The sequence below is a fragment of the Podarcis erhardii genome, assembly GCF_964252035.2.
Source record: "Podarcis erhardii genome assembly, chromosome: 6".
NCBI lineage: Eukaryota > Metazoa > Chordata > Lepidosauria > Squamata > Lacertidae > Podarcis > Podarcis erhardii.
Window position 1 is genome coordinate 25,924,474 of NC_138510.1, and position 25,008 is coordinate 25,949,481.

Consider the following 25,008-nt stretch of genomic DNA (forward strand, 5'->3'; position numbering starts at 1 on the left):
TCAGACTTTGCTTTCTTCTTTATTCTGAATTAATTACCCTTGTGGACTGAATAATAAGCTTGGATCTGCATTTAAGTTGTTCAAGTCACTTGGTCCTGAACTGACCCACCTCAAATGGCTGTTAGGGGAAAAATGAAACATGAAGACATTTTGGAGTCAACGTTGCAATCATTAAACACACTTATGTTCAAGCAGAATATAAACTGATGTTTGGTTTGACACTATATTACCTTTAAAAAATCCTCTAACTTGGGAAAGATGTGATTTCTTTTTTGGAAATGTTTTATTTTTCAGAGTCAAATAAGAGTTACATACATAAAAGTAAAAGACAATGAAAATAACGAACAACAACTGGGAAATTTGCCCTAAGATATGGCCATAGTTGTTGGAAAAGTTACGAGTCACTGAACATTGTCTTTGTCATTGTCTTTTGTTAGCCATCAGTTATCAGGCCATCAACTACAGGGTCATACACTTAAAATATTTTTACATGCTCCTATATTGGGACAAAAAAAGAGGCAATACTGTGGTTTTTTAAACAATCAAAACAGCTAATATTTTTGTCCCTTGATAAAACCAAGTTACCCCATGATTTCTTAGACCAAGAAAAGCACTAGAAAGCAACATTTCTAAGGGCAGTACAGAATTGACCAAGTGTGAAGGCTGGAGCACTTACAAGTAAGCCACAAAAAGCAACGTGAAGTAGTTTCCATGTGATTGCTACCTTTGTGCCGCAAGGTATAATGTGCATATTGGCTTGGCATTCCAAACCGTTTTTCTCCATGGCACAGCAAAGCCTGAAAAAGGCTTGCAGTATCACAAAGATGGCTGGGCAGCCAAGTTAAAAAACAACAACAACCAACCCAGCAGCATGCCCCGTATGGCAATTATGTGTGCCGGCTCTCACGATCCCATTTCTCAGAAGCAGTCATTTGATGAATACAGTGCAAAGTCTCTGAGGTTTATGAGGCTCGTGCTGATCCGCTGCCTAGGTTTTAAGTTGCACCTCATCGGGCGGCAGCCTATGTAGTTTTCTGCCACATTGCCCCTCCTAGACAGCATGGAAACCATGTGATTCAGCTTGGACCGGATGACAGAGTAGTGGAATTCCCTCTCCTTGTTCAGCTTGCGGAAATAGTCGGCCCTGTGGTTGGCGGCATAGTCTATAGACCTCAGGGATGTCAGCGAGCCTGTAGAACTTGCCCGAGAGCACTGGGAAGAAAGCGAAGAAAGCGACCGAGCACTAGATGAAGTTGAAGTGGCCTTCCTAGAAATGGGAGATACTTCTTTAGATGGCACCCTCTGATCAGGAGATGCTTCTTTGAAGACCACTCTCTGTTCGGGCAGCCTTTGATCGGGCACCCTTTGATTCTGGACCACTTCTGCAGCCTCCCTCTGCTCGGTCTGCGTTGTGGTGGTCTTGTACAAAACGGTCGTCTGAGTGCCCACCATCCTGGATCGAGTAGTGGTCTGGGTGGTGGCTGTTGCCACTGAAATGCTGGTTTGTGTGGCGCAGTTAAAGAGGGCGGTGGCGGGCTTCTCTTCCAATGGCTCGGTCTGAGTTGACTGGCTACTTGTCCCCTTAGGGTTTGCTAGGACCTCAGGGCCGTTGTGCCACTCATCGCCACTAAGGTGAGGGCGTTTCGCAGTCACCCTTCCACTTTGGAGTTCCCTCGCCAGCTCCAGTTCTCTCTCAAGCTTCTTTGGGCTGCTTGAGAGCCTGGCGAACTCCGCTCTCAGGAGGTTATGCACAGTGAAGTCTTTGCACGGTGTTGCTTTACTGCTCATGTGCTCAGAGGCATCGCTGTTCCTGTAGCTGGATGGCTGCTTCGGGTCAAGAGGTTTCGATCGTGCGTACAAGATGCGGAACTCCAGATCAAAGTGTTCAACCACTTGGCCGGAGAGTAGCAATACATTGCTGCTGTTTAGTTTCCCATCAGTCCACGTGAAGCTACCAGGGGTTGGGGGAGGAGAAAAAGAAGAAGAGTATTATGCTATGCATAACTGTTCCTTTAAAAAAAATGTTTTATGGCTGACAAATGGACATAGCAATGCAAATTGGCTGGGGGGTTGGAATCCAATGTGAAGTTCTCTGATGACTGGTTACCTTTTCTTCATTAACTCCAGGGGAAACTAGACCACCTACTCCTCACATTCTCTCACAGCATCAATCTGGTTGTGGTATCTGTTCTGGTACTCAGTCCCTACTTAGCGATTACTTCCGAGTCCAGCCTTTTGTAATGTACATGTGTTTTTGCCTGTGGTAGGGCTTGTTCTTTCAGTATGGGACACATGTTCTATGTTTGTTTGTTTCAACCTTTTTATTTACTTATTTCATTCTGTAGCATTTACATGTTTCTGGGTTTTCTCTTGCATTTGTACTGCAGTGTGATAAAATCCCAATAAAAATATTCAGTGCTTTTTTTCTTAAAAAAATGTTCAGCAGTACTCTCATTTTCCTACTCATATTGAAATACTCAACTAGGCGAGACCTAGATTCACAAAATGTTTAGGGGTATGCGTACCCCTGCATCCCCCCAGGAAAAAAAGCACTGGAAATATTATTTAAAACATTGTTTCATGGCCTCCTCTTGTTGGTATGAAGTAGGTAAGACTGAACTGCTCCCCCTTGTGAGACAGAACAAGAATTAATTCCCATTTAAATACACATTTGCTACTTCTTTTTTCTCTCCACAACCCCCACCCCCTCAGTAGAACTTTGGTGCCTTTTTACAGCTTGGCAAACTGAAATTCAACAGCTGCTGCTTGGACAGTCTGAAAGGCCATACAGTGGTGCCTCGCAAGACGAAATTAATTCGTTCCGCGAGTCTCTTCGTCTTGTGGTTTTTTCGTCTTGCGAAGCACGGCTATTAGCGGCTTAGCGGATTAGCGGCTTAGAAAAAGGGGGGGAAGGGGAAAAACTCGCAAGAACTCGCAAGACGTTTTTGTCTTGCGACGCAAGCCCATAGGGAAATTCGTCTTGCGAAGCACCTCAAAAACGGAAAACTCTTTCGTCTAGCGAGTTTTTCGTATTGCGAGGCATTCGTCTTGTGGGGCACCACTGTATGTCACTTCTGCATAATGAATATACATACATTCCATACGGCTGTGTCTGCATATAAATACAAATCAGGAGTGAAGGGAACTAAAAGCAGCTCAAGAAGACTAATCAATCTCCCCCTGGCCCTTCCTCCCGCCCCGCTTCAGGTGAGATAAAGCCTTTGTCAATTTCTTAAAGGGTCTGCTAGTCAAGGGGGCATGTTTGTACCAGGGAAATGATGCTTCAAGCACAGGCGATGGGTATTTTTCTGTTGAGGCTATCACAGACTTCCCATCAGACTACACTCTACAGAAGACTCTCGGGTTTGTTAAAGAAATACAAAAGGTATCAGGTAGCTTACCTGTAAGAGCCTGTAGTCACTCTTACACCATCAACCAACATGAACTTCTCATGGACACTCCCAATTATCTTGGCTCCTGATCTTGCATAATAAGTGTTTCCAGTAATAGTTCGGACTCTCATCAGCTGTTAAAAAATGGCACACAGTTTAGGCCAAAATGCCAAGCTCTCTTCAAGCCAGGACTGTATCCCAGTGATGGGCCTGCAGCAAGCTAGTTGAGATTTACCACCACCCCATGCATAGTTCCCAACCAGGCTGGCACAAGGTCTCCAGCCACAGTTTGGATTGGTCTCTTAACTGGGATGTATCAAGGAAACCTCACTTCTGGGTAAAGGGTTTGGCATCCAAATGCATTAGACAAGGAAAGGGAAAAGCAGCTTTGAGCATGAGACTTCCTCCCTCTCTTGAATAATGGGCTGAGGTAAATCCAAGATCAATCTGTTTTCCACTTGTAAAATCAGAAGCGCCCCACAACTTACATGCTCATGTTCAGGAGAAAAATCCAGGTTTTTGCACATATCCATGAAATGACAAAGGCAGGCCTGATCCAGGAGGATGTAGACAGGAACCAGCCTCTTTCTACAGGCTTCCCGGAGATCACTGAAGATGTCCATGTCTGTGAAGGAGTCCATAACTATAGCGATAACCTGGAAGATTTTAAAGTAAGAAAAAATGAATTATAAGAAGTTATGTGCAGAAACTTACTTTGTAACACGCTTTTGGTCTAGGGAGAGGATGTTGTTGGACTCCAACTTCCATCAGCCCCAACTAGCATGGCCAATGGTCTGTCGGTGGGCATTATTGTTGTCTAACAGCATCTGGAGGGCACCCCAGTGGATGCCGTCCAGACCTAGCAACTTGTTACTTTTAAATTTTCTTGCATAGCGTTAGAACAAGGGTGGGAAACCCTTGACCCTCCCCACCAGTGTTTTGCTATTCCAACTCCCATTGGCTCTAGCCAGTGTCAAACATGATGGGAGCTATAGGAGAATGAGACCTTGTCTCATCACACAATGGCTTTTTCCACCTACCTTGCCCCACCCTCCAGCCTTAGGAGCCTTCAGAATGGAGTTGCTGCCACGGGCCTTATGTTCATGTGTCTTTTGATCAACTGAGTGGAAGACTATGAGTCATGGGGGTGGGGGGAGTGTTTCTGCGAATTCAACCATGCTTAGTTGGTTTTTGGTGTGTTAATGTTATTTTGTGGATCACAAGTGTTATAACGCTTTGTGAATCTTAGAATAGGACTTCCGTTGTGGTTCTGCTGTTTAGCTTTTTCCTTTTAGTCGTTTTGTTAATAGTGTTTTATAGAAGGTGGTTGTTTTACTGGTGATTTGTAATTCTTTTACTGAGGATTTGTTAATTATTTTATATCTCTGGTTCCCAATGTGGGGCAATTTGATTTTTAAGGTGGGCAATTTGAGAATGAGTTATTAGCAGTGAATGGCCTTTGAGGCTTCCTCCACATGAATAGTTCACTTTTTAACATCTATATGAAGCCGCTGGGAGAGATCATCAGGGGGTTTGGACTGGGTGTCCATCAATATGCAGATGATACCCAGCTCTACCTCTCTTTCAAATCAGAACCAGTGAAGGCGGTGAAGGTCCTGTGTGAGTGCCTGGAGGCGGTTGGAGGATGGATGGCGGCTAATGGATTGAGGTTGAATCCTGACAAGACAGAAGTACTGTTTTGGGGGGACAGGGGGCGGGCTGGTGTGGAGGACTCCCTGGTCCTGAATGGGGTAACTGTGCCCCTGAAGGACCAGGTGCGCAGCCTGGGAGTCATTTTGGACTCACAGCTGTCCATGGAGGCGCAGGTCAATTCTGTATCCAGGGCAGCTGTCTACCAACTCCACCTGGTACGCAGGCTGAGACCCTACCTGCCCGCGGACTGTCTCGCCAGAGTGGTGCATGCTCTAGTTATCTCCCGCTTGGACTACTGCAATGCGCTCTACGTGGGGCTACCTTTGAAGGTGACTCGGAAACTACAACTAATCCAAAATGCGGCAGCTAGACTGGTGACTGGGGGCAGCCGCCGAGACCACATAACACCGGTCTTGAAAGACCTACATTGGCTCCCAGTACGTTTCCGAGCACAATTCAAAGTGCTGGTGTTGACCTTTAAAGCCCTAAACGGCCTCGGCCCAGTATACCTGAAGGAACGTCTCCACCCCCATCGTTCTGCCCGGACGCTGAGGTCCAGCGCCGAGGGCCTTCTGGCGGTTCCCTCATTACAAGAAACAAAGCTACAGGGAACCAGGCAGAGGGCCTTCTCGGTCGTGGCACCCGCCTTGTGGAACGCCCTCCCATCAGATGTCAAAGCGATAAATAACTACCTGACATTCAGAAGACATCTTAAGGCAGCCCTGTTCAGGGAAGTTTTTAATCTGTGATATTTTAGTGTATTTCTGGTTTTTATGGAAGCCGCCCAGAGTGGCTGGGGAAACCCAGCCAGATGGGCGGGGTGCAAATAATAAATTATTATTATTATTATTATTTTTGAATAATAAGAATTATATGTTGTGGGGGGTGGGATCAGGATTTTAGAGATGCTTAGGTGGGGCATGGCCAAAAAAAGGTTGGGAACCACTGTTCTATATGGTTTATGTTGTAATTGTTCTGTTCTTGTTATTCATTGTTTGTAAGCTGCTTTGTGACTTGTGTGAGTGAAAATCGGCATGGAAATATAACAAATGGGCGGATGAAATAAGCAACATCTGGAGGGGCACCACTCCTGGCATAGGTATCTGTTCTCATAACCCAGGGGGTATACAACGATCCCTCTACCACCAGCACCACCATCAAGTCTACTGAGGAGCCTGCATTTCTGTGGTTTTCCCTGAATCAAGGCGTTCTACTGTTAATCTCATGCCATGGCCTGAAGAGAAACTGTGGCAGAGTCAACTATCAGTCAACATTTTCCTCCCCTCCCTTCCTCCCAGGCAGAGGCTGGGCCATGTACCAGCTTGCTGCAGGTGTTTGTTAGGAAGGCCAACACAGCTTATTAAAAGGATTTGGCGTTTCAGATAGCAAAGCCAAGTCTACAAGGTACACGTGACTTCTACCATGGTTTTTTTCCTCTCTAAACGCTTCATAAGCGTTGAGGAAGGGCCAAAAACAGGCAAAACCTTGTGTTAGCATTGCATAGGAATCTCAGGTATTGTCAGGTGCGGGGAGGAAACAGTGAAGTGTGCCAAAGATTTTTCAAGCACTGTGTTAGGAAGGAAGAAAAATAACATTCTTCCTCTTGAACTGGAGAGCCCACTTGTAAAACAGAAATCAGGACTTGCCTATAGGGGTGTTGCAAGGACAAAGAGGCAACATTTTCAAAGTTCTAATTGAAACCTATTAAATTGTAGCCCGCAATGCTAGGCCTACCAAAATAATTATTGTCATTATTTTGTATTAACCCGCCCTTCACCCCAAAGTCTCAGGGTGGGTTACAACAGGCATAGGCAAACTCGGCCCTCCAGATGTTTTGGAACTACAACTCCCATCATCCCTAGCTAACAGGACCAGTGGTCGGGAATGATGGAAGTTGTAGTCCCAAAACTTCTGGAGGGCCGAGTTTGCCTATGCCCGAGTTCAACATCAAAGCATAATGTTAAGCACAGTTTAAAACAATCTACAGTCACAGAAATAAGGAAAGTAAAAAATGTACACCTGTCTCAAAAGCCAGGGTAAGAGGTGCATCTTCAGCATTCACCAGAAGCTGTACAGTATTGGTGCCAGACACACCTCTGTAGGGAGGGAGTAGCTTAGGGGCCACCACAGAGAATGCCCTGTCGCCCAGGCATCTTCATTGGTTACAAGTGCCTAATAAGCCAGGAGCAAAATGTGCCTGGCACCTGGCAATTTTTGAACACTGGCAGCAAATGGCTCAAGGATAATGGATATGAATTCTGAAATACGTATACATCTCACAAACACAAAGAAACAGTATTTGTTGACACATGGAAATAACTAGGATTCCTATGAATGTGTGGGTTTAGCTTTGAAATATGACTGGCTGTTAGAAAACAATCATGAAGAGCTCATTTCGAGTAATCACACATTTAGTCCAAAAACTGTAATAAGATCATCTTCATTAAGCTTCTTTATCTATGGAACCATATGACAAATTTGCCAGTGAGACAAGACCTTACTCTTTGGGTTACTAGACAAAAATAGGAAAAATTAGTTAGTGAATTCTAGATGTTCTGCCTCTTCAGGGTGAATGATCAGAGGACAGTGTTTTTCAGTGTTAGCCTTTGGGCATGAAACAAGACTTGTGCGCCATATTTTTGGTTAGTTGACTTTTTTATTTTCACGTAAGATTCAACTAAATCATACATACCAAAACATGTACAAGTCACAACACAAAGAAAATAACTAAATGAATGAACCCAATATAAAAACAAAATAAGCAGGTTATAACAAAACTATCAGTGAGGGGAAACTTAATACAATGCCACACCTTTAAGATGTTACCAAGTAAAAAAAAGCCAAGGGACAAAGCATTTAATAATCCATGTACTTGCAGAGTTGAGAAAGGATCTGTCTCTTCCTAAAGAAAGCTATTACAACATATGAGAAAACCTAGTATCATAACCAAATCCTCTTGAATGCTACTGGTGGCGCTTGCCCATGTTCCGTCTTGTTTGTGTAATCTATGGGACCAAACCACACTGCAACTAACATTTCTTTTACTGTGACCTCTTGTGACTCTGAGTTTGTATTTCCTAGGAGTGCTATTTCTCAGACCACATGATGTCGATATTCTGTGTTAGCCTCACACAAATCTTTCCAGAGCCTTGCAGCTGTCAGCAAAAGACTGATTAATTCTTTATTTTTCAAATCTTTGTTGCCATCTGTCCACAGGTTCAACAATTGCAGTTGCAAGGATGGCACAATATTCTGTCTGACTATTGCCTCCATTTCCTTAAATACCCAACACCAGAAAACTTGATTTTGGGGGCAAGTTCTATGCAGCTATTAAAAGACACAGGAGTCTTGTCTTCTTGCCTTACTCAGGAATGTACATACAGCTATGTCCTGTTCACGTTGACTCAAGAACTAGTGGCAGCTAAGTCCATTGCCAAGACAGGAGGAAATTAGTGGCTTTGGGGTGTTTCTGACAGCGCAGTCACTGAATGGAAGTCCCAAGGCTAAATCAAAAGCGCAAATGTTGACTCACCTGTCACCAAGCAATATAAAACTGTTTCTATTTAATTAGTGTCATCTCCCTCACTCTTTAATTATATTTCATTTGATTACTTTAAACCCTTCCCTCTGGTTGGACCGTGAATGACCTCAAGATAAAAGCCTCCCTACATGAGTTAAGATTGCATGGTCCTCTATTCCACACACCTCACTCCTTTCAATTAATGTCATCAAACAGAAGTGTCTATAGAGTTTCCGCCATACTAGTTGCCTGACCTGTAATGTGTTCCTGATCAGCAAAGACCTCACACCCTCCTCCAGTCACCGAAACCACACAGTTTCATCCTCCCCAAACTGCTCCTCGCCATGTCATTTCCCACAAAACTCAACTTCAGGACTATGGGGGAAAGCCCGCAAGCAGTCCCATTTCTTGAGGAAAGGATATTGAGTCTCCGTTTATGGGAATGAGTTATTCCAGATTCAGAGCTCTAAAAGGAAAAAAGACTGCCCACTTTCCACTGTTAGGTGGAAAAATGTCTGATCTGCACAGACAGCAGAATGAAGTCCAGAGGTGGTAGACAAGCAGACTGCAAGCAGGAGAACCTTTTAAAAAAAAATATCCCACATTAAAAACAGAACTCCCTGCTGAAAGGGGAAGGGTCCTAGCTGATCTTCTGTTCTGCAAGTGTTCTACTTGCAGGGAAATGTTGTTTAGTTTTCCACTCTGGTCAGTGACTGAAATAAATCGATTCATTCATGTTTAGTTTTAAGTGCTGGAAACATTCAGGAATGCTATCTCTCATCTTGAAAGTTCACCTCCTCCCACTTACATCTGCCTGGACCATAAGGACTTTGTCAAAAGCTCTTCTTGAGGTGCCCCTGCCTAAAGAGATGCCTTTTTGGTGGTGGCACCCCTATTATGGAATGCCCTCCCCCAAGAGGCTCACGTGGTACTTACTGTACATAAGATATTTTCAGAACGAGGGGAATAACTTTTTCGTTTCTTGTGCCTTTTAGAACCATGCTTTAGTACGATATATATATACAATACGATATACGATATCTTTATTGTCATTGTCCCATGCAGAACAATGAAATTGAAAAACTACATAAAGCATTCAAAAACCCCTAAAAACTCTGAAACCCCATTTTAAAATACACTATACTATAGAGACCCCTTATGCTGCGTTTAGAACCAGAATTGTATTTGCTTGGAACAAGATAATTCTAATTTTTTACTTTCTTTGAATTTTTCTAAGACCCACCACGAGGACACGTGTTAATAAGATACACGAAATAGGTGGCTTGATCTACTCTCAATACCTCAAGTTTCACTCCACTACATGTCAGGTTCTAATCAAAGCATCAAATACCAACATTCTAAAGAAGGGGTGGAGAATCGTTTGGGCCCAGTGGACCAGATCATCCTCTGTCCTCACCCTACGGGCCAATTTTGGCAAGCAGGTGGGGCAACTCACCTGCCAATCACCTGGTGTCATTGAGACACGTGCCAGGCCAAATTCGGGATGGTGCTTCACTGATCACCTGAAGAATGGGAAGAAGCAGTGGAGATCCAGAAAAAATATGACCTTCACGAACACTCTCTCCTCAGTCTCAGGGCTCTTTTCTCCTGTTTTCTCTTCCTTGGCTGGTTAACTCTTCCCAACCCTGTAATTTCAATTATGATAAGCCTCATGCTGCTATTGAGCTTTTTCTAAGCTTAATAGCAGAAAGAGTGTGTGTGGAATTTCCATTAGGATGGTGGGAGAAGGGGGGAAGATTTAAATATTTCCTCATCCAGTGATACCCATTGTGTTGCTCAGCTGACGAAGGAACAGCTGAGTGTGGCAAAAAGGAGGCTGAACTGCAGAGTGGGGGTCGGGGGAGATACCATTTTTTTTCTGGAACCCCGTCCCTTCTTCCCATTGCTCTGCTGATCAATAGGGGAAAATGTTGTGGACCACATAACATTAGGCAATGTGCTAGAAGCAGCTCGCAGGGATGCAGATTGCACACGTCTGAACTGCAGGGAGGGGGGAGAGAGATACACGTTTCTGGGAGGCTATGCATACTGACCAGATAATGTGTATATTGCCTGGAGAATGTACAAAATGCCGTTGAGATATGCATCATTCTGCAAGGCCTGTTTTGCAATTGTGCATCATGGCCAGAGAATGTGCATACTTCCTTCTTCATGGATGGATGATGTGCACATTCTCCATGATGCCTGGTGAATGTGCACAATGGTCAATGGCTGTGCACATCATCCATTCAACTTGCAGTTCTCCTAATATATCTGTTTCTCTTTCTTCCTCTTCTAGCTAATCCATTCTGATCTCCCGCCACTCAAAGGTTTCAGTCACTCTGCACTGAGTTAATAATGTAGGACTGGATTTGGGGTTCCTCCTCTTAGAGATTTTTTTCCTGCAGATCTTTTTTTCTAGTCATGCATGCTTTTCTAGCTACGCACAGTCTACTGCTACCACTCTCTCATGCATGGTATGGTTTTGGGGTATGTAAGAACAAGCGGAAGACTTGGTACATGGATGTATTAATATTGCCTGCAAATATGGAGGTTCTATTTACCTAACAGTCATTGCCAGATCCAGATTCTTAAAAAGGGATCTAGTCTTGTGATCCTTGAGCTGGCAATACCCCAAAGCCAATTACAGTGGTACCTCAGGTTACAGACGCTTCAGGTTACAGATTCCGCTAACCCAGAAATAGTACCTTGGGTTAAGAACTTTGCTTCAGGATGAGAACAGAAATCACACGGCGGCAGTGGGAGGCCCCATTAGCTAAAGTGGTACCTCAGGTTAAGAACGGATCTCCAGAACAAATTACCGGTAAGTTCTTCACTCAAGGTGCCACTGTATGTATTAACCATAGGGATCAAGCATAAATGAATTACATGGACAATCAATTTCTCTGACTCATTTATATAGCATTTTGGTAAGTACTTTATTTACTGCATTTCAAAGGCATAATCCCATCCTTCAACACACATCCACTCTGTGTAGACAACATGTCCCATCCCCCCAAAAGGCTGAGAGAGCACACACAGAAATCAAATGGCAATTATAGTTTCCTCCCATCTCCTGTGTATGCATCACAAGAGTGTCACTTAATAGCTCTTTCTTGCCTGGCATTTCAGGAACTTTAATCGCTTGTTTATTTCTCTTTATCTGAGGGTGCATCACCCTTTTGAAAAATCATTGCACTCTTCTCATGGCAAAGGAAAAAAGGAAAACAAGATCTGCATCTGATCCTGTTTAAAGACAGCTGGATTAAAAAGGTCACCTGGAGGCACTGCAGAACAGGCATGGAGCCAGCATCTGAACTAGACATTTATTTTACATTTTAAAAGAATTAAAAAACCCTAGAGCAGTTTATATTGTGCCTCTTCAGTGTATGATAGCTGCAGCCACATATTTCATATTTAACAGTGCACAAATGTAGAATGCAACTAAACGTTGCAGCATGGAATGCTGGTATTCAGAATTCCAGTTAGACAGGGCCAGGTTCTCCACCCCACCTCCAACCCCTCCCCCCCCCAAAAAAATCACTTAGCACTGCAAGACTGCTAAGCATGTTTAGTCCTTATTGGGTGGGTAGGGGGTCTCCTTAAGGTTTTTGTGATTCTGCCACTATTCCCAAAAGTCTGCTGATACCACTTTCTTGTACATGCATGGGGGTGCCATTCTGCCTAGCTGTAGGTATATCGGGTTTTGAACAAAGCAGAGGTTTTCCAGGAAAAATGTGTTAAACACCTGCTTCTCTTGCCATCCTCCAAGCCATGCAACCGCAAGCAGTGAAATTAACAGAACACCCCCACTTGTTCATACTGGAGACCTCTCTAGCCCAGCACCCTGTTTCCCACAGTGACAAGTGAAACACCTACAGGAAGTCCACAAGCAGGAGACAGGTGCAAGAACCACCCTGTCACCATTGTTCTCTAGCAACTGGAATTCAGGGGCACGCTGACTCCAATTGCAGAGGCAGCATATCGCTATTGTGATCAACAGCCATCAACAGCCTTATCTTGCATTGACTAGTCAAGTCCCTCTTTAAAGACCCCAAGTTGGCAGCCATCACCATCTTGTGGTAGCGAATTCTGTAGTTTAACTATGCACTAGTTGTACTTCCTTTGGTCAATTCCCAATTTCTTGCCATTCAGTTTCTTTGGATGTCTCCAAGTTCTAGAGCAGGAGTGAGGAACCTCTGGCCCTCCATAAGTTGTCATTGGTCACACCTGTTAGGGCTTAAGGGGTTTATAGGTCAGCAACATCTAGAGGGTCGTAGGTTCTGAAATGTTCTAGAGCAGGGTTTCCCAAACTCAGGTCTCCAGTTGGTTTTGGACTATAACTCCCATAATCCCTAGCTAGCTGGATCAGTGGGCAGGGATGACGAGAACTGTAGTCTAAAAAAACAGCTGGAGACCCAAGATTGGGAAGGCCTGTTCTACAGTTACAAAAGAGGGAGAAGTAATGCTACTTTGTGGCTTTACCAAGAGGAACACAGGAGATCAAGTGATCACTAGTGCTGTGCTGCACCTGACATATTTGCAACGCAGTACAGAGACTATGCAGGGACGCGGGTGGCGCTGTGGGTTAAACCACAGAGCCTAGGACTTGCTGATCAGAAGGTCGGCGGTTCGAATCCCCGCAACGGGGTGAGCTCCCGTTGCTCGGTCCCTGCTCCTGCCAACCTAGTGGTTCAAAAGCACGTCAAAGTGCAAGTAGATAAATAGGTACCGCTCCGGCGGGAAGGTGAACGGCGTTTCTGTGCACTGCTCTGGTTCTCTAGAAGCAGCTTAGTCATGCTGGCCACATGACCCGGAAGCTGTACGCTGGCTCCCTCGGCCAATAAAGCGAGATGAGCACCGCAACCCCAGAGTCGGTCACGACTGGACCTAATGGTCAGGGGTCCCTTTACCTTTACCTTACAGAGACTATGCAGATTCAGAGGTTGGAGTAAATAACACCTTTTCACCAAGCAGTCTACTGCATTTCTACTTTTAAACAGCGGGGTGCTTCTTCTGATCAATTTAGGACAAAGTTCCCAAAGTACAGTGCGCATTACATGGCAAATTAATGGGTGTTGCTTCCTTCATGGCTAAACCATCTCACGTGCCTTCATGAGTTAACATTGCCACGGCACCCTCTTTATGGGCAGAGATTCTAGAAACCTGGGTCATATTCTGTGTAGTCCACCATCTTTAAGAGGCTAGCAAAGCAGAGGTTAAACCAATTTTTTCTCAGAACCCCTAAGGGCCAAATAGCCTTGCATAAGATACTATAACTAGCAATTACAATGGATACATTTCCACAAACCAAGTTGTGTATTATGGATATTTAATTGCGCACAAAAAGCAGAAACCTCTTAGAAGTCACCTGTAATTGATGTAGAATTACACCTATCACAGCCAAAGAAGTTTCAAGAGAAGCTTAGAAGCCTTATCTTACAATCCCAAAGTTATCTCCAGTGGCTAGACTTGAGCGAGAAAATTACTTAATTTCTTCTAAACCTAGTATTGGACAACTTATAAACGTCATCAAGCACCTATTCAGGCTTCTTATACAAGGAACAATCTTAGCTGAACACCCTGGTGAGAAGCAATTCAGCAGTCACCCTCTCTGAATGATTCATTCTGAACAGAATTAGCAAAGCAACTAGAGCCTTGAAATCTGTAATGCTAGCGTACCTCTCAAAGTGGCAGGCCGTCAGTTTTAAGGCAATGATGTCACAGAGCCCAGCAGCTGGAAATACTAGTGAAGTGTGCACATCCTGGTATGTACCAATTTCAATCCACCCATTTCTAGGTGGAGCCATCAATGCTGCAGAAGGCCACAGCGATGGGAAAAACACGCTACACAAGTTAGCAAACTTAACTGGCAGATAACTGATAGCCAGGCCAGAGCACCGCCTGGTAAGGCAGAGAGGGCCCACCAGATGCCTCAGAGGCAGTGCAGGGGTCTCAGATGCAGCTGCCAGGCTGCCTCCACCTTCCTTGTCCCCCGTTTCCACCTGGCTGCCTTCAGGTGGTGCGGGGGCTCCTTTGAACTTCTCCCATGAGGGGAGCACAGCCCTGAACCCCTCAGTGGAAAAGTGTGATGGATCCTACACATCCCCAGCTGAGCACCCCCAATCCAGCTCCATGCAAACAGAAGTGAAGTCCTGGCTCTCCCAGTTGGGGAGGAGCGGCTTGTACTCCCCAGCTGAGCAGCCATCCCACTCAGACATACATGCAAGCAAGAGCAGGGTCGGGGATCTGATGTTGAGAATTCCATTCCACCCTTGCTGCAGATATGTGGGATTGTTACATGTCACATGTCTGTTTACATTCTAGCACAGATTGCTGGAGCCCCATGAGCAGAACATCCACTCTGTATTGCTTTTGTTCTCTCTCTCTCTCTCTCCAAGAAGAACGACAAGGAGACAAGCCATGTTTTTCTTTGTCCTGATTTATGTATAATAAATGCGTAGTTTAGTATAGTATCCACGCCTCGATCCTAAATGTGTTTACTCTGCTGAGTAATGTGTGCTCTTGCAGCTTGAGTTGCAGACGTACGTCGGAGGATGACTGATGGATCTCCGCAGCGGCAAGGGTGAGAAGGGAGACGCTCTGGCTGGGCCAAGCCGGCTTTCCATTCCATGGTTCCGACAGCTCTCAGCTGAGAAGTGGGGAATCGGGGCTCACTCAGTTGGTTGCAGGAGTCTTTCCTCCCCACAGCTGAGCAGTACCTTGGCTCCCACAGTAAGAGCTGAGGCAGTTTCTCCCAGTGCCTCGCCAGCTGGGGCCAATGTAGCTTGTTTCAACATAGCGGTTTATTGCTAGACCACAATGTTTTGCTGGCGATATATCGCAATGTTGAAAACTTAACATTGCCCACCCCTAGCAGGGAGGTTAGACTACATCTGTTATTTACTGAACATTCTTTCCAATTTCTTTGCAGGGTCGTCCCATGCTGGGTCAAGCAAATGTTATTCCACACTTCCCAGTGCCTTTTTTGTTGGGTGGAAAGTTGCTTCTTTGCACAAGAGCTCAAAAAAACCCCCAACTTTAATTGCTCAACTGGAGCTGGCCAGTATGTGACTGAATCTCACCTGCAAAATACTGTCCGTCTAGCAGTGCCCCAAGAATGAACTGGTAGCTAGATGGAAACGCAGTGTGGCCAGGTAGGTTTCCATGGCACATGCCACCAGGTGGAATCAATAAGGAAGATGACACAATGTGTCATGGGGAATGAAAATCTAGCCAATCTGCTTACAAGAATGTTGTGAGTTATTGCCGCTACAAATTGCCACAATTATAATCATGCAAATATCCATGGCATTTGAATTACACTATAGCTACCTTTTATAAAAAATGGTCATGTACAAAGATGGAGCTATGTGATGGCATCTTCCATAGTGGCTTCAGACCCCTTCACTTTTGCTTATCCTCCTTTTATACAGACTTTGTCAGTCTCCAAGAGTGTAAGTACATATTCAAAACATCTGCTCATCCCACCTCTCTTTCCCCATTTCTGCTCACCTAATATACGGCTCTTTCTCAGAGTAGGTATGTCAGCAGTGTGCAGGAAAAGAAGCATTCAACCACCTAACAGCTCGCTGGTTTGCATCACACTGCAGTCATAAATCATGGGAACATACCCAACACGAGAAAATTCACTGCTAATTATTGGCTCTACACAATACTACAGGTACCTCTGCTTCAGTATTCTTAGCTCGGATTGCCACCCAGTACTTCAAAATTAGATCACTAGACCTCTCCCATGTCAAATATAGCCTTGCTGTATGATGCAGGACAACATTGCCAGGTGTTGCTTATTTGCAAAGAGTCTTGATCCAGAACCCTGTTTTAATATAGGTTAAAAGACTCCCTGCTGTTGGGAAAGATTGAGGGCACAAGGAGAAGGGGACGACAGAGGACGAAATGGTTGGACAGTGTTCTTGAAGCTACCAGCATGAGTTTGACCAAACTGCGGGAGGAAGTGGAAGACAGAAGCGCCTGGCGTGCTCTGGTCCATGGGGTCACGAAGAGCCAGACACAACTAAACAACAACAAAAGACTCCCCTTCAAATCACAAAGCTATTGTCATGTATTGTTGCTGAAAGGGAAGTCACCGGATGATGAAGGGGGGGAAAGCCAGAGTCGTTGCTATGAGGAGTTGGAGCAACTCCTCTCTTAAGGAAAGATTACAGCAATTGAGATTTTTTAAAGTCAAGAGGAGACCTGATAGAAGTGTATACAATTATGCACAAGGTGGAGAGACTTGACAGAGAGACTGATTTCTCCCTCTTTCGTAGTACTAGTTCTCAAGAACATTAAATGAAGCTGAATATTGGATGATTCAGAACAGAAAAAAGAAAGTACTTCTTCCATAGTCAAACTATGTAGCTTGCTCCCACAATGTGCACTGATGGCCACCAGCTTGGATGACTGTAAAAAGATCAGAGAAATTAATGGAAGATAAGAATCTCAATGACAACTAACCAAATGTCCATGTTCTTAATTCCACTGTTGGAGGTAGTAATACCAGTTGCTGGGAATCGCAAGAGGGAGGGATGGGAAACCAGTAGGCAAGATCCTTGTTTCCTCACCCTGCAGGGCCAAATTCAACTGGTGGGCAGAGCCAACTACTGTCAATCATGTGATGCTGAGCTTTGAAGTTCCAACGGTAAGGGCTTTAAAGCACAAGGTGGGGGTGCTTGAAAGCCCTTTTGCAAACAGACTCCACACTGCTCTTCAAACCTTTTTCTGAAAAAAAGTTTAAAGAACAGCACAGGGTTGTTTGCAAAAGGGCTTTCAAATAGCCCCACACTGTGCTTTGGCTGCATGTGTTTGTTCTCTGGAGGGGAATAAGTGTGAAGAGCAAACTGAGCAGGACTGAACCAGCTGGTGAGTGGAGGGTTGAATTCTGCTGGTTGCAGGGGTCTGCATCGACAACATGGTCCCCACAGGAAATGTGGTAGCAAAGCAGATCCCAGCAGGACTGAGTTGCATCCATCACCTAGTGATTTCAGCTGATGGCATTGTGCCCCACGAATGGCCTGCAGGTCAGAGGTTCCACAGAGGTTATAAAGGAGCAGTTGAAGCAGGCCTTCCCAATTTCCAGCTTAAAGCCTCAGCTCAAGCATAAGCTCTCACCTTAAGACAAGCAACCTCAGCTCATAACTGGACTAGTTTACTGGGTTGTAGTCAAGGTAATAAATATCAATGCATCTGAAGTGCTGTGCATGCATGGTCAGAAAAACACCAAAGACTCCAAGGAAGACTGGACGTCATACATCAATTCAAAATAACTTCTCTCTTCCATCTTTGCCTTTCATCTAGCACAGTACACTAATTGGTATTGGCCAAATACTCCACCTCATTCCACTTCACAAAATGGATGTGAGATATATAATGATTGACTTGATCACATATGTCCCAAAGCATGTATTTTACAAATAATTTTGTTGGATTTCTAACTTATTCCTCCTAAATTCAGCTGCAATACTGAAATGCACATGGATGAGGAATGAAAGAGAACACTGCATAATGGTTACACCTAGTCTGAGGTGGTATTAAGGTCGTGCAACATCATTCTGTCATAGCTTTTCTCTGGCGGTACAGCTCATGCTGGTAATTTATTTATTTTTAATGTGCATTACTAAAACTAGAACAAAGTGTGAAAAAAATCCAAGTGCATCAGAGTCATCCAGTTCCAACGGCCAGCATGGGCACCTTCAACTGTCAGTTATGCAGCAGTTCTATGGTACTCATTCATCTATGGCAGTCTCAATTAAAAAGGTGACTTATAATCCTTTCATGACTCAAGAGCTACTACCTCTGCCCATGCTGCATAAAAGGACCATTCCAAGAAACCTGCTCTATTCAAACTAGGCTGCTGACCATCTCTTATGCAGGCTACACAACAGAGAGAGAGAGAGAGAGAGAGAGAGAACACACACCACCATTATAGGGCATTTGGTCCATTCATTGGGGCAGCGGTCTTTGTGTTATCACAGACCCCCTCAGCCTAAAAGATCAAGCAACCAAATAGAAATCCAACTTACTTCACTCAATAAAAGAGGTGTGGGTGCCTATATAAAAAATATTTTTATTAGCTACATTTTGCCCCACCCTCCCTTCCAAAGGGAGTTTGGGGCAGCATATATGTAATCCATGGTAACAAAACGTTAAATACTCAAAATAGATGCCACTGTGGGGAACAAACAGTTCCACAGGGAGACTTTTATGTGGCAGCCCCTAGCCTGAATGGGAGAAACCCACCGGCGGGACCATAAGCGAAGCTCCCCTGTTATAGAGAGCCTCAGTGTGGTATAATGGTTAAAAGCGCTGCTCTATCGCTGGAGAGATCCAAGTTCAAATCCCCACTCAGGCAGGCCTTGTCTCTCAGTCTAACCTACTTCAAAAGGCTGTGGTGAGAACTGAATGGGAAGGAAGAAACTCAGGTTTGTCAGGCCCGAGCTCCTTGGATGAAAGGCTGATTAAAGCTTCCAGATACCGCTCGAAGGCTTCATATCCACATTCCGGCGCCCTGACATGGTCTAAGGAACAGCTGGGAAGTGTTGGAGAATCTCCGAGGGAATCGGGGGCAATAGGTCGTTCCTCAGGAATCAGATAAAAAACCGGATTCCCATGCAGCCGCGGCTAATCCAGTCAAGCCCCGAAACGGAGCTGCCGCTGCTTCCCCTGGACGGCTCTGACTCACCTCCCTGGCCGACCGGATCTGCCTGCGCACCACCTCCTTGCAGGGGTAAATGGTCTCGCCAAAGCTGGGCTGGAAGTGCGCCTCGACCCGGGTGAGCCCCCGGAAAGAGCCGCCGACGAAGGCCGGCCAGCCCAGCTCCAGCACAGGCGGCTCCACGTCGGACTGCACCGGGAAGTAAGTGAGAGACGAGCAATCCAGAGAGGAGTTGGGGGACTGATCCGAACTCTCGTCCGCGCCCGACGGAGGCACGGCGGCGCGCAGCACCGCTCGGATCTCGGGCTCGGAGAGGAACGCGCGCAGCTTCTCCCGGCGCAGGAAGGCGTGGAAGGCCGGCCGGCCAGCGGCGATGAGCTCCTCCAGCGCTAGGCGCTGCGCCTCGCTGTAGACCTGCGGCGGGCTGGGGTCCCACAGGGTGCGGAAGCCCCGAAAGGGCGCATCGTCCAGGCACTGCGACTGGTTCGCCATGCGGGCAGCCGGTGCCTCTTTAAACAAAAACCACGACGCGCTCCCGGGGGACTAAGAGGATGCCAAACACGACGGCGCCTTTTATAGGGAGTTTGAAACTAAACTCGTCCCCGCGCCTCTGCTATTGGCTGCAGGTGCGAAAGCGAGTCTCTGGTTGGCTGCGTTTGAAGACCTTTCGCCAATCGCATGGCGAAGAGGGGGAGGATTTCGGCGGCTGTAGCAGTTTCTGCCTCCCGTAAGTTCTTAGGCGCAACATGTATCCATTCATTTCGCCCGGAGCTTGGGCGCGGTGGGAACTGAGCTCAGACGGGTAACCGCTCCTGAGCTGCGATCAGGTAGGTATAAGGCAAACTGCGGCGTCACCTGGATCCCGCCGGAGATGGAGGCTGATGATAATAATAATAATCTCAAGTTTTGAGGCTGCGTCCTTGCTTGAGCGCTTTTCTCTATCGACAAAGCAAGTAGACCGCCAGCCGAGTTGCAGCCGATGTTTACTTTGACCTAAGCCCTGTTTAATTCTATGGGGTTTACTCCAGGTAAGTAGGGTCAGGACTGCGGCAAATTCACACTGAAAGAGGTTTTGGACAACTTGGAGACAAACATATTACAGCGCAATCCTGTATATGTTTACTCACAAGTAAGCCCCCCTGCCTTCTGTGTGGTTTACCGCCTGGTAAGTATGTGTAGGATTTCTACCTTGGCCGGCAATGAATTTACCAGGGACTAAAGAGCTCCCGTTGCTCCGTCCCTGCTCCTGCCATCCTCGCAGTTCGAAAGCACATCAAAGTGGAAGTAGATAAATAGGTACCGCTCCAGCGGGAAGGTAAACGGCGTTTCCGTGCACTGCTCTGGTTCGCCAGAAGCGGCTTAGTCATGCTGGCCACATGACCTGGAAGCTGTATGCCGGCTCCCTCAGCCAATAAAGCGAGATGAGCGCCGCAACCCCAGAGTCGGTCATGACTGGACCTAATGGTCAGGGGTACCTTTACCTTTTAAAGACCTCTGAAGGTAGCAGGACTTACTTTTGTGGCATTATGCCACAATATATCTTTAAGGTGCCACAACCCTACCCCCTATCCTTTTCAAGATGTGATGGTTATTATGTATTTATGTGTTTTAATCTGGAGGTTCTGATTTACTTCCCCCAGCTTTAGAAACAGGAGGCTACTTCATAAGGTAGTCAGGCCATTTGTCCATCTAGCTCAGTCCAGCAGAGCAGAACCTTTGCTGAACTACAACTCCCATCAGTCCTAGCAAGCATTGCCCTTCGGAGGGGCAAAGGTTCCCCACACCTGCCCAATACTGACCGACAGCTGGGTTCTCCAGGGTTCTCTTCCAGCTCTGCCAGGAGTAAACAGGGATTGATCCTGGGGGCCTTCTGCATGCAGAGCAAATGCTCTACAACTTTGCTCTGCCTTAATTCTTTTTTCATGCAAGATTGTCAATTTTTTTTATTTATTTCTGAAGTATATTGTCTGTTCTAGTTTCCAGTCTGGCTGATAGGGACCGGCGCATCACGTGGATGTATGTTGCACACAAGTTGACTTCTGGATGGGGCATCAATCAATAGCAGCTGACGGGCTACAATTACTGGTGCTCTGGGCCTCTGCTTTATGGTGGTCCACCATTCAAACCCAAGTTACATTCATTCATTCATTGATGGAATAAATCTATTTTAAAACTGCCTCTGTGAATGAATATAGGAGGAACTCCTGAGAAGGAACTGGGAATTGACTTTAGCTTCTCCTTGTGTACCAGGATGCTGTTGGTGGGTGGGTCATTGCTATAAACATTATTTTTTATTGTTTCTTGTTTTCTTGTTTTTCTTGTTTCTTGAAATACCGCCCTATACCTAGAAGTTTCGGGGCAGCTCCAGCAGGACACTTGGGGATGATCTTGTGTTCGTGGAGATCTTAGAAAGATCTTCCTTTGCTGTCCATTGTGGACAGAAAAGAAGCTGGTGGTGAAGCACTTCCAATACCATTAGGGGCTGTCTTTGACAGCTTGGGTGAGTGTGATCTGACAGTATCACTGCCCTTTGCAGGACCCTGAGACCTTTGCTCTGCAACCATAGAGTCTGCATTGCATACACAGGCCTATCTGCTTATTTTTAGCCATCTCACAGAGCAGTGATTGCTGGCAAACGATGCAGCCTCTTCAGCTCCAGCCTACTGATGGCAATCTGGAAGCACAGGATGGATGCACACTTGCACAAGCCACTTCTGAGTCCTTATGCACTAGGCAGAAAGCAAATTCTAATCAAGAGAAGGGCCAGGGCTCTGAGTTCTTCCTGTCTTTCCCAAAGCCATGGAAGGTTATGCGTTTCAGCATGTGTATATATACACAGGAATGCTCAGAGAGCACGAAGAAAAATAGCGGGCGATGAAAGAATGCTTTCTTTGCCCTCCATGGTATGCTTGCTACAGTCATCCACAGCTGTTCTGTGGGCATCTTTGGCATGGCACAACTTGTTTTTTTCTGGTCTTTGCTTGTAGCGCACACTGATTAGCATGCATAATGCCTTGCTACACGATTGATCTGGAAGGAGAGATCACAGATGTGGAAGATCTTGTTTTAGGACTGGGGTGGCCTTGGACAGAGTATGGGTGGTACAGTTGGATAGGGATTAGAGAGCTTGTGGGCTGTAAGAGCCCCAAATTCTTGTGTACCTCTCATATTTATCTATACATTTGTACCCCACCTTTCCTGTAAGGAGTTCAAGGCTCTCTCCCCCATTCTATTTTATCTTCACAACAACCCTGTGAGGTACCGGTAGGTTGGGCTGAGGAATGGTGATTGGCCAAAGGGTTTGAACCCAGGTCTTAGTCCATCCTCGCTGGAGCTGATGGGAGTTTTGGTCCAAAACATCTGGAGGGCACCAGGAGCAAAGGCTGTTTTGTAGTTACTTACATTATACCACATGTGCCACTTCGTTTCTCATTTCCCCAGTGTGGCAAGATTGCCTTTGGAGCACTTGCTTTTCACCATCCTGAATCATCTAGTGTTGCCTGAAAACATGGTCATATTCTGTCATCCCTGACTGCAAATAATTTTATGAGCAAGATAAACAGCACCCATCCAAACAGAGAGCCTTGAGGCCCACGTTGCTTGCTTCCCTCTGTTGTGGGAAAAGTCCTGATATCTAATACTTACCATAAAGCCCTTTCCATGTGTTTAAATGACACTCTGAAAGAAGTTTAAAAGGACTTCCCTTTTCAGAGGAGAAGCTGGTTCTTGCTCAGCCGGACTTGCTTCTCTATATTACGCTTTTCACCAACATAGCCAAGGCTTATTTCCCAGCTTCCTTTGCGTATCTTTTTAAAAATGAAATAAGGCATTATATTGCCTACTTTCACTAATGGGTGATGACCAGCTACATATTTTTTAAAGAGTTCACCCTTGAGCCATTTAAGAATTCTTAGATGTATCCCGTAACCAACGAGCTGGTCTTGAGATGTAGCTGGACTCCAACCTCCCATCAGCCAACATAGCCAGTGGTCAGGAATGATGGCAGCTTCAGTCCAGCAATTACTTGGGGGGACGGGGACACTAAAATATCCATCCCCACTCTAGAATATCATCTCTTGTCATCTCCATGTAACTTTGTTATTCAGGTGCATTTCCCCCAAAATGGATCCGTCCAACACAAGGAAGACAAAAATGACTTTTTAAAAAAAAATTACATAGGAAGCTGCTTCACCACTGGTCCACCTACTTCAGTATTGTTGACACTAAATGGTTGGGATGCTTTCAGGCCAGTCCTACCTAGAGACCCTTGCATGCAAACCTTGACCTCTGAGCCATGGACCTCCCCAATTACATTCTCTTCCAGTATAATATTTCATTGTAGGGTGTTTAGTAAGTAAGCCATGCAGCAGTCTTTAAGATTGCTTGGATCTCAATCCGAGCACGGCTATTTAAATAGGAGTAGAAGCCAGATTAAATGCTAATCTACGTCCCTGACCAGGTTCACAAAAAGCTGCTACTCAGGGGAAGCGGGAACATGTGCCTCAGTGATTTGTATGTGAACTATGCATGACAGCACACTGCCCCCAGCAATAGGTTTAACACTGCTGTTCACATACCAGCAGGGCAGGAAGTGAAGGCAAGCAGATCTGCCAAGGTGTTGGATATGCTTCAGCATGATATTCAGTTGCTTCAAATAAATGCAATACACCAAATTTACCACCAGGTAGAGGTAAATGACAACCAAAGTCACACAAAAGCAAATGCTGTATAGTTTAGGGTTACCAGATGTCCCCATTTTTCCGGGGACAGTCCCCAGATTTGAAAATAAGTCCCCAGACAAATTCCATCCCCAGAATGTCCCTGGATTTCACCTAATGTCCCTGGGAAATGCAGCAGCAGCAGTCTCAGCAGCCTGGGGCAGTTGGCTCTGGCTGGCTTCAGGAGCTGCTTGGAAGTCCCCATATGATGGTGGTGCAGAGACTCTAAGATGCAGCTTCCGGGCTGCCTCCACCTTCCCTGACGCCAGCAACTAAGCTGTGAAGGGAGGCTTCATGCTGCCTATTGGAGCAGCCTCCCAACTCCTACTTGCATGAAAACAAGAGTGGGGCAGGGATCTCTCAGCTGTGAAGGGAGGCTTCACGCTGCCTATCAGAGCCTGCATGCAAGCAGGAGGGGGCAGGGATCTCTCAGTTAGGCATCGGGAAACCTCCCTTCCCAGCTGAGGGATCCCCGCCCCCTCCTACTTGCACGCAAGTAGGAATGGGATTGGGGCTGCTCCAATGGGAAGAGAGGCGTCGCACTGCCTGAGAGATCCCTGCCCCCTCCTGCTTGCACGCAAGTAGGAGTTGGGATGGGGCTGCCCCAAAAGGCAGTGTGAAGCCTCCCTTCCCAGCTGAGGGATCCCCACCCGCTCCTGCTTGCACACAAGTAGAAAAGGAATCGGGGCTGCTCCGATGGGAAGGGAGGCATCGCACTGCCCGAGCCTCGCCGCCACCACTGCTCTCAACCCTCCTCCGCCTTCCATGCCTGACCCACTGTGCACTGCTTCACCACCACCACCACCACCGAAGAACCAACAACTCAGGGGCTGCCCAGGCTCATGGATAAAGGAGATAGAAGCCTCAGAGGAAGGTGATTGAGGTCAAGGCAGCGGCTGCCCCTCTGCCTTCGCTGCAGTATCAACGTCCTGAATGTAATTTGTTTCTTTGTTTCTTTGTTTGTTTGAAGTGTCCCCGGATTCATTGGAAAAAAAATCTGGTAACCTTAGTATAGTTGTCCCTGTTGCAACAGCTATGGTACCCCTTTTT

The 25,008-nt window shown here is 46.0% G+C and overlaps 1 protein-coding gene and 1 long non-coding RNA gene across 3 annotated transcripts; one reads left to right on the forward strand and one right to left on the reverse strand.

Moving 5' to 3' along the window:
• Positions 1-264: 264 nt before the first annotated feature.
• Positions 265-19,736, reverse strand: FAM83D (family with sequence similarity 83 member D). The gene is made up of 4 exons (XM_081867739.1): positions 19,268-19,736; positions 3,881-4,048; positions 3,402-3,526; positions 265-1,951 (listed from the first exon to the last, which is right to left on the reverse strand). Exons 1-4 carry the CDS (start codon positions 19,730-19,732, stop codon positions 919-921), a joined length of 1,791 nt encoding a protein of 596 aa, XP_081723865.1. The 5' UTR covers positions 19,733-19,736; the 3' UTR covers positions 265-918.
• A 154-nt stretch (positions 19,737-19,890) lies between these two features.
• LOC309345234 lies at positions 19,891-21,415 on the forward strand. Of its 2 annotated transcripts, none has more exons than XR_014158125.1 (2): positions 19,891-19,967; positions 21,217-21,415. It is a non-coding gene; the product is annotated as an uncharacterized lncRNA (long non-coding RNA). The 2 variants fall into 2 exon arrangements; XR_014158126.1 differs by lacking the exon at positions 19,891-19,967 and adding an exon at positions 19,980-20,067.
• The last annotated feature ends 3,593 nt before the right edge of the window (positions 21,416-25,008 follow it).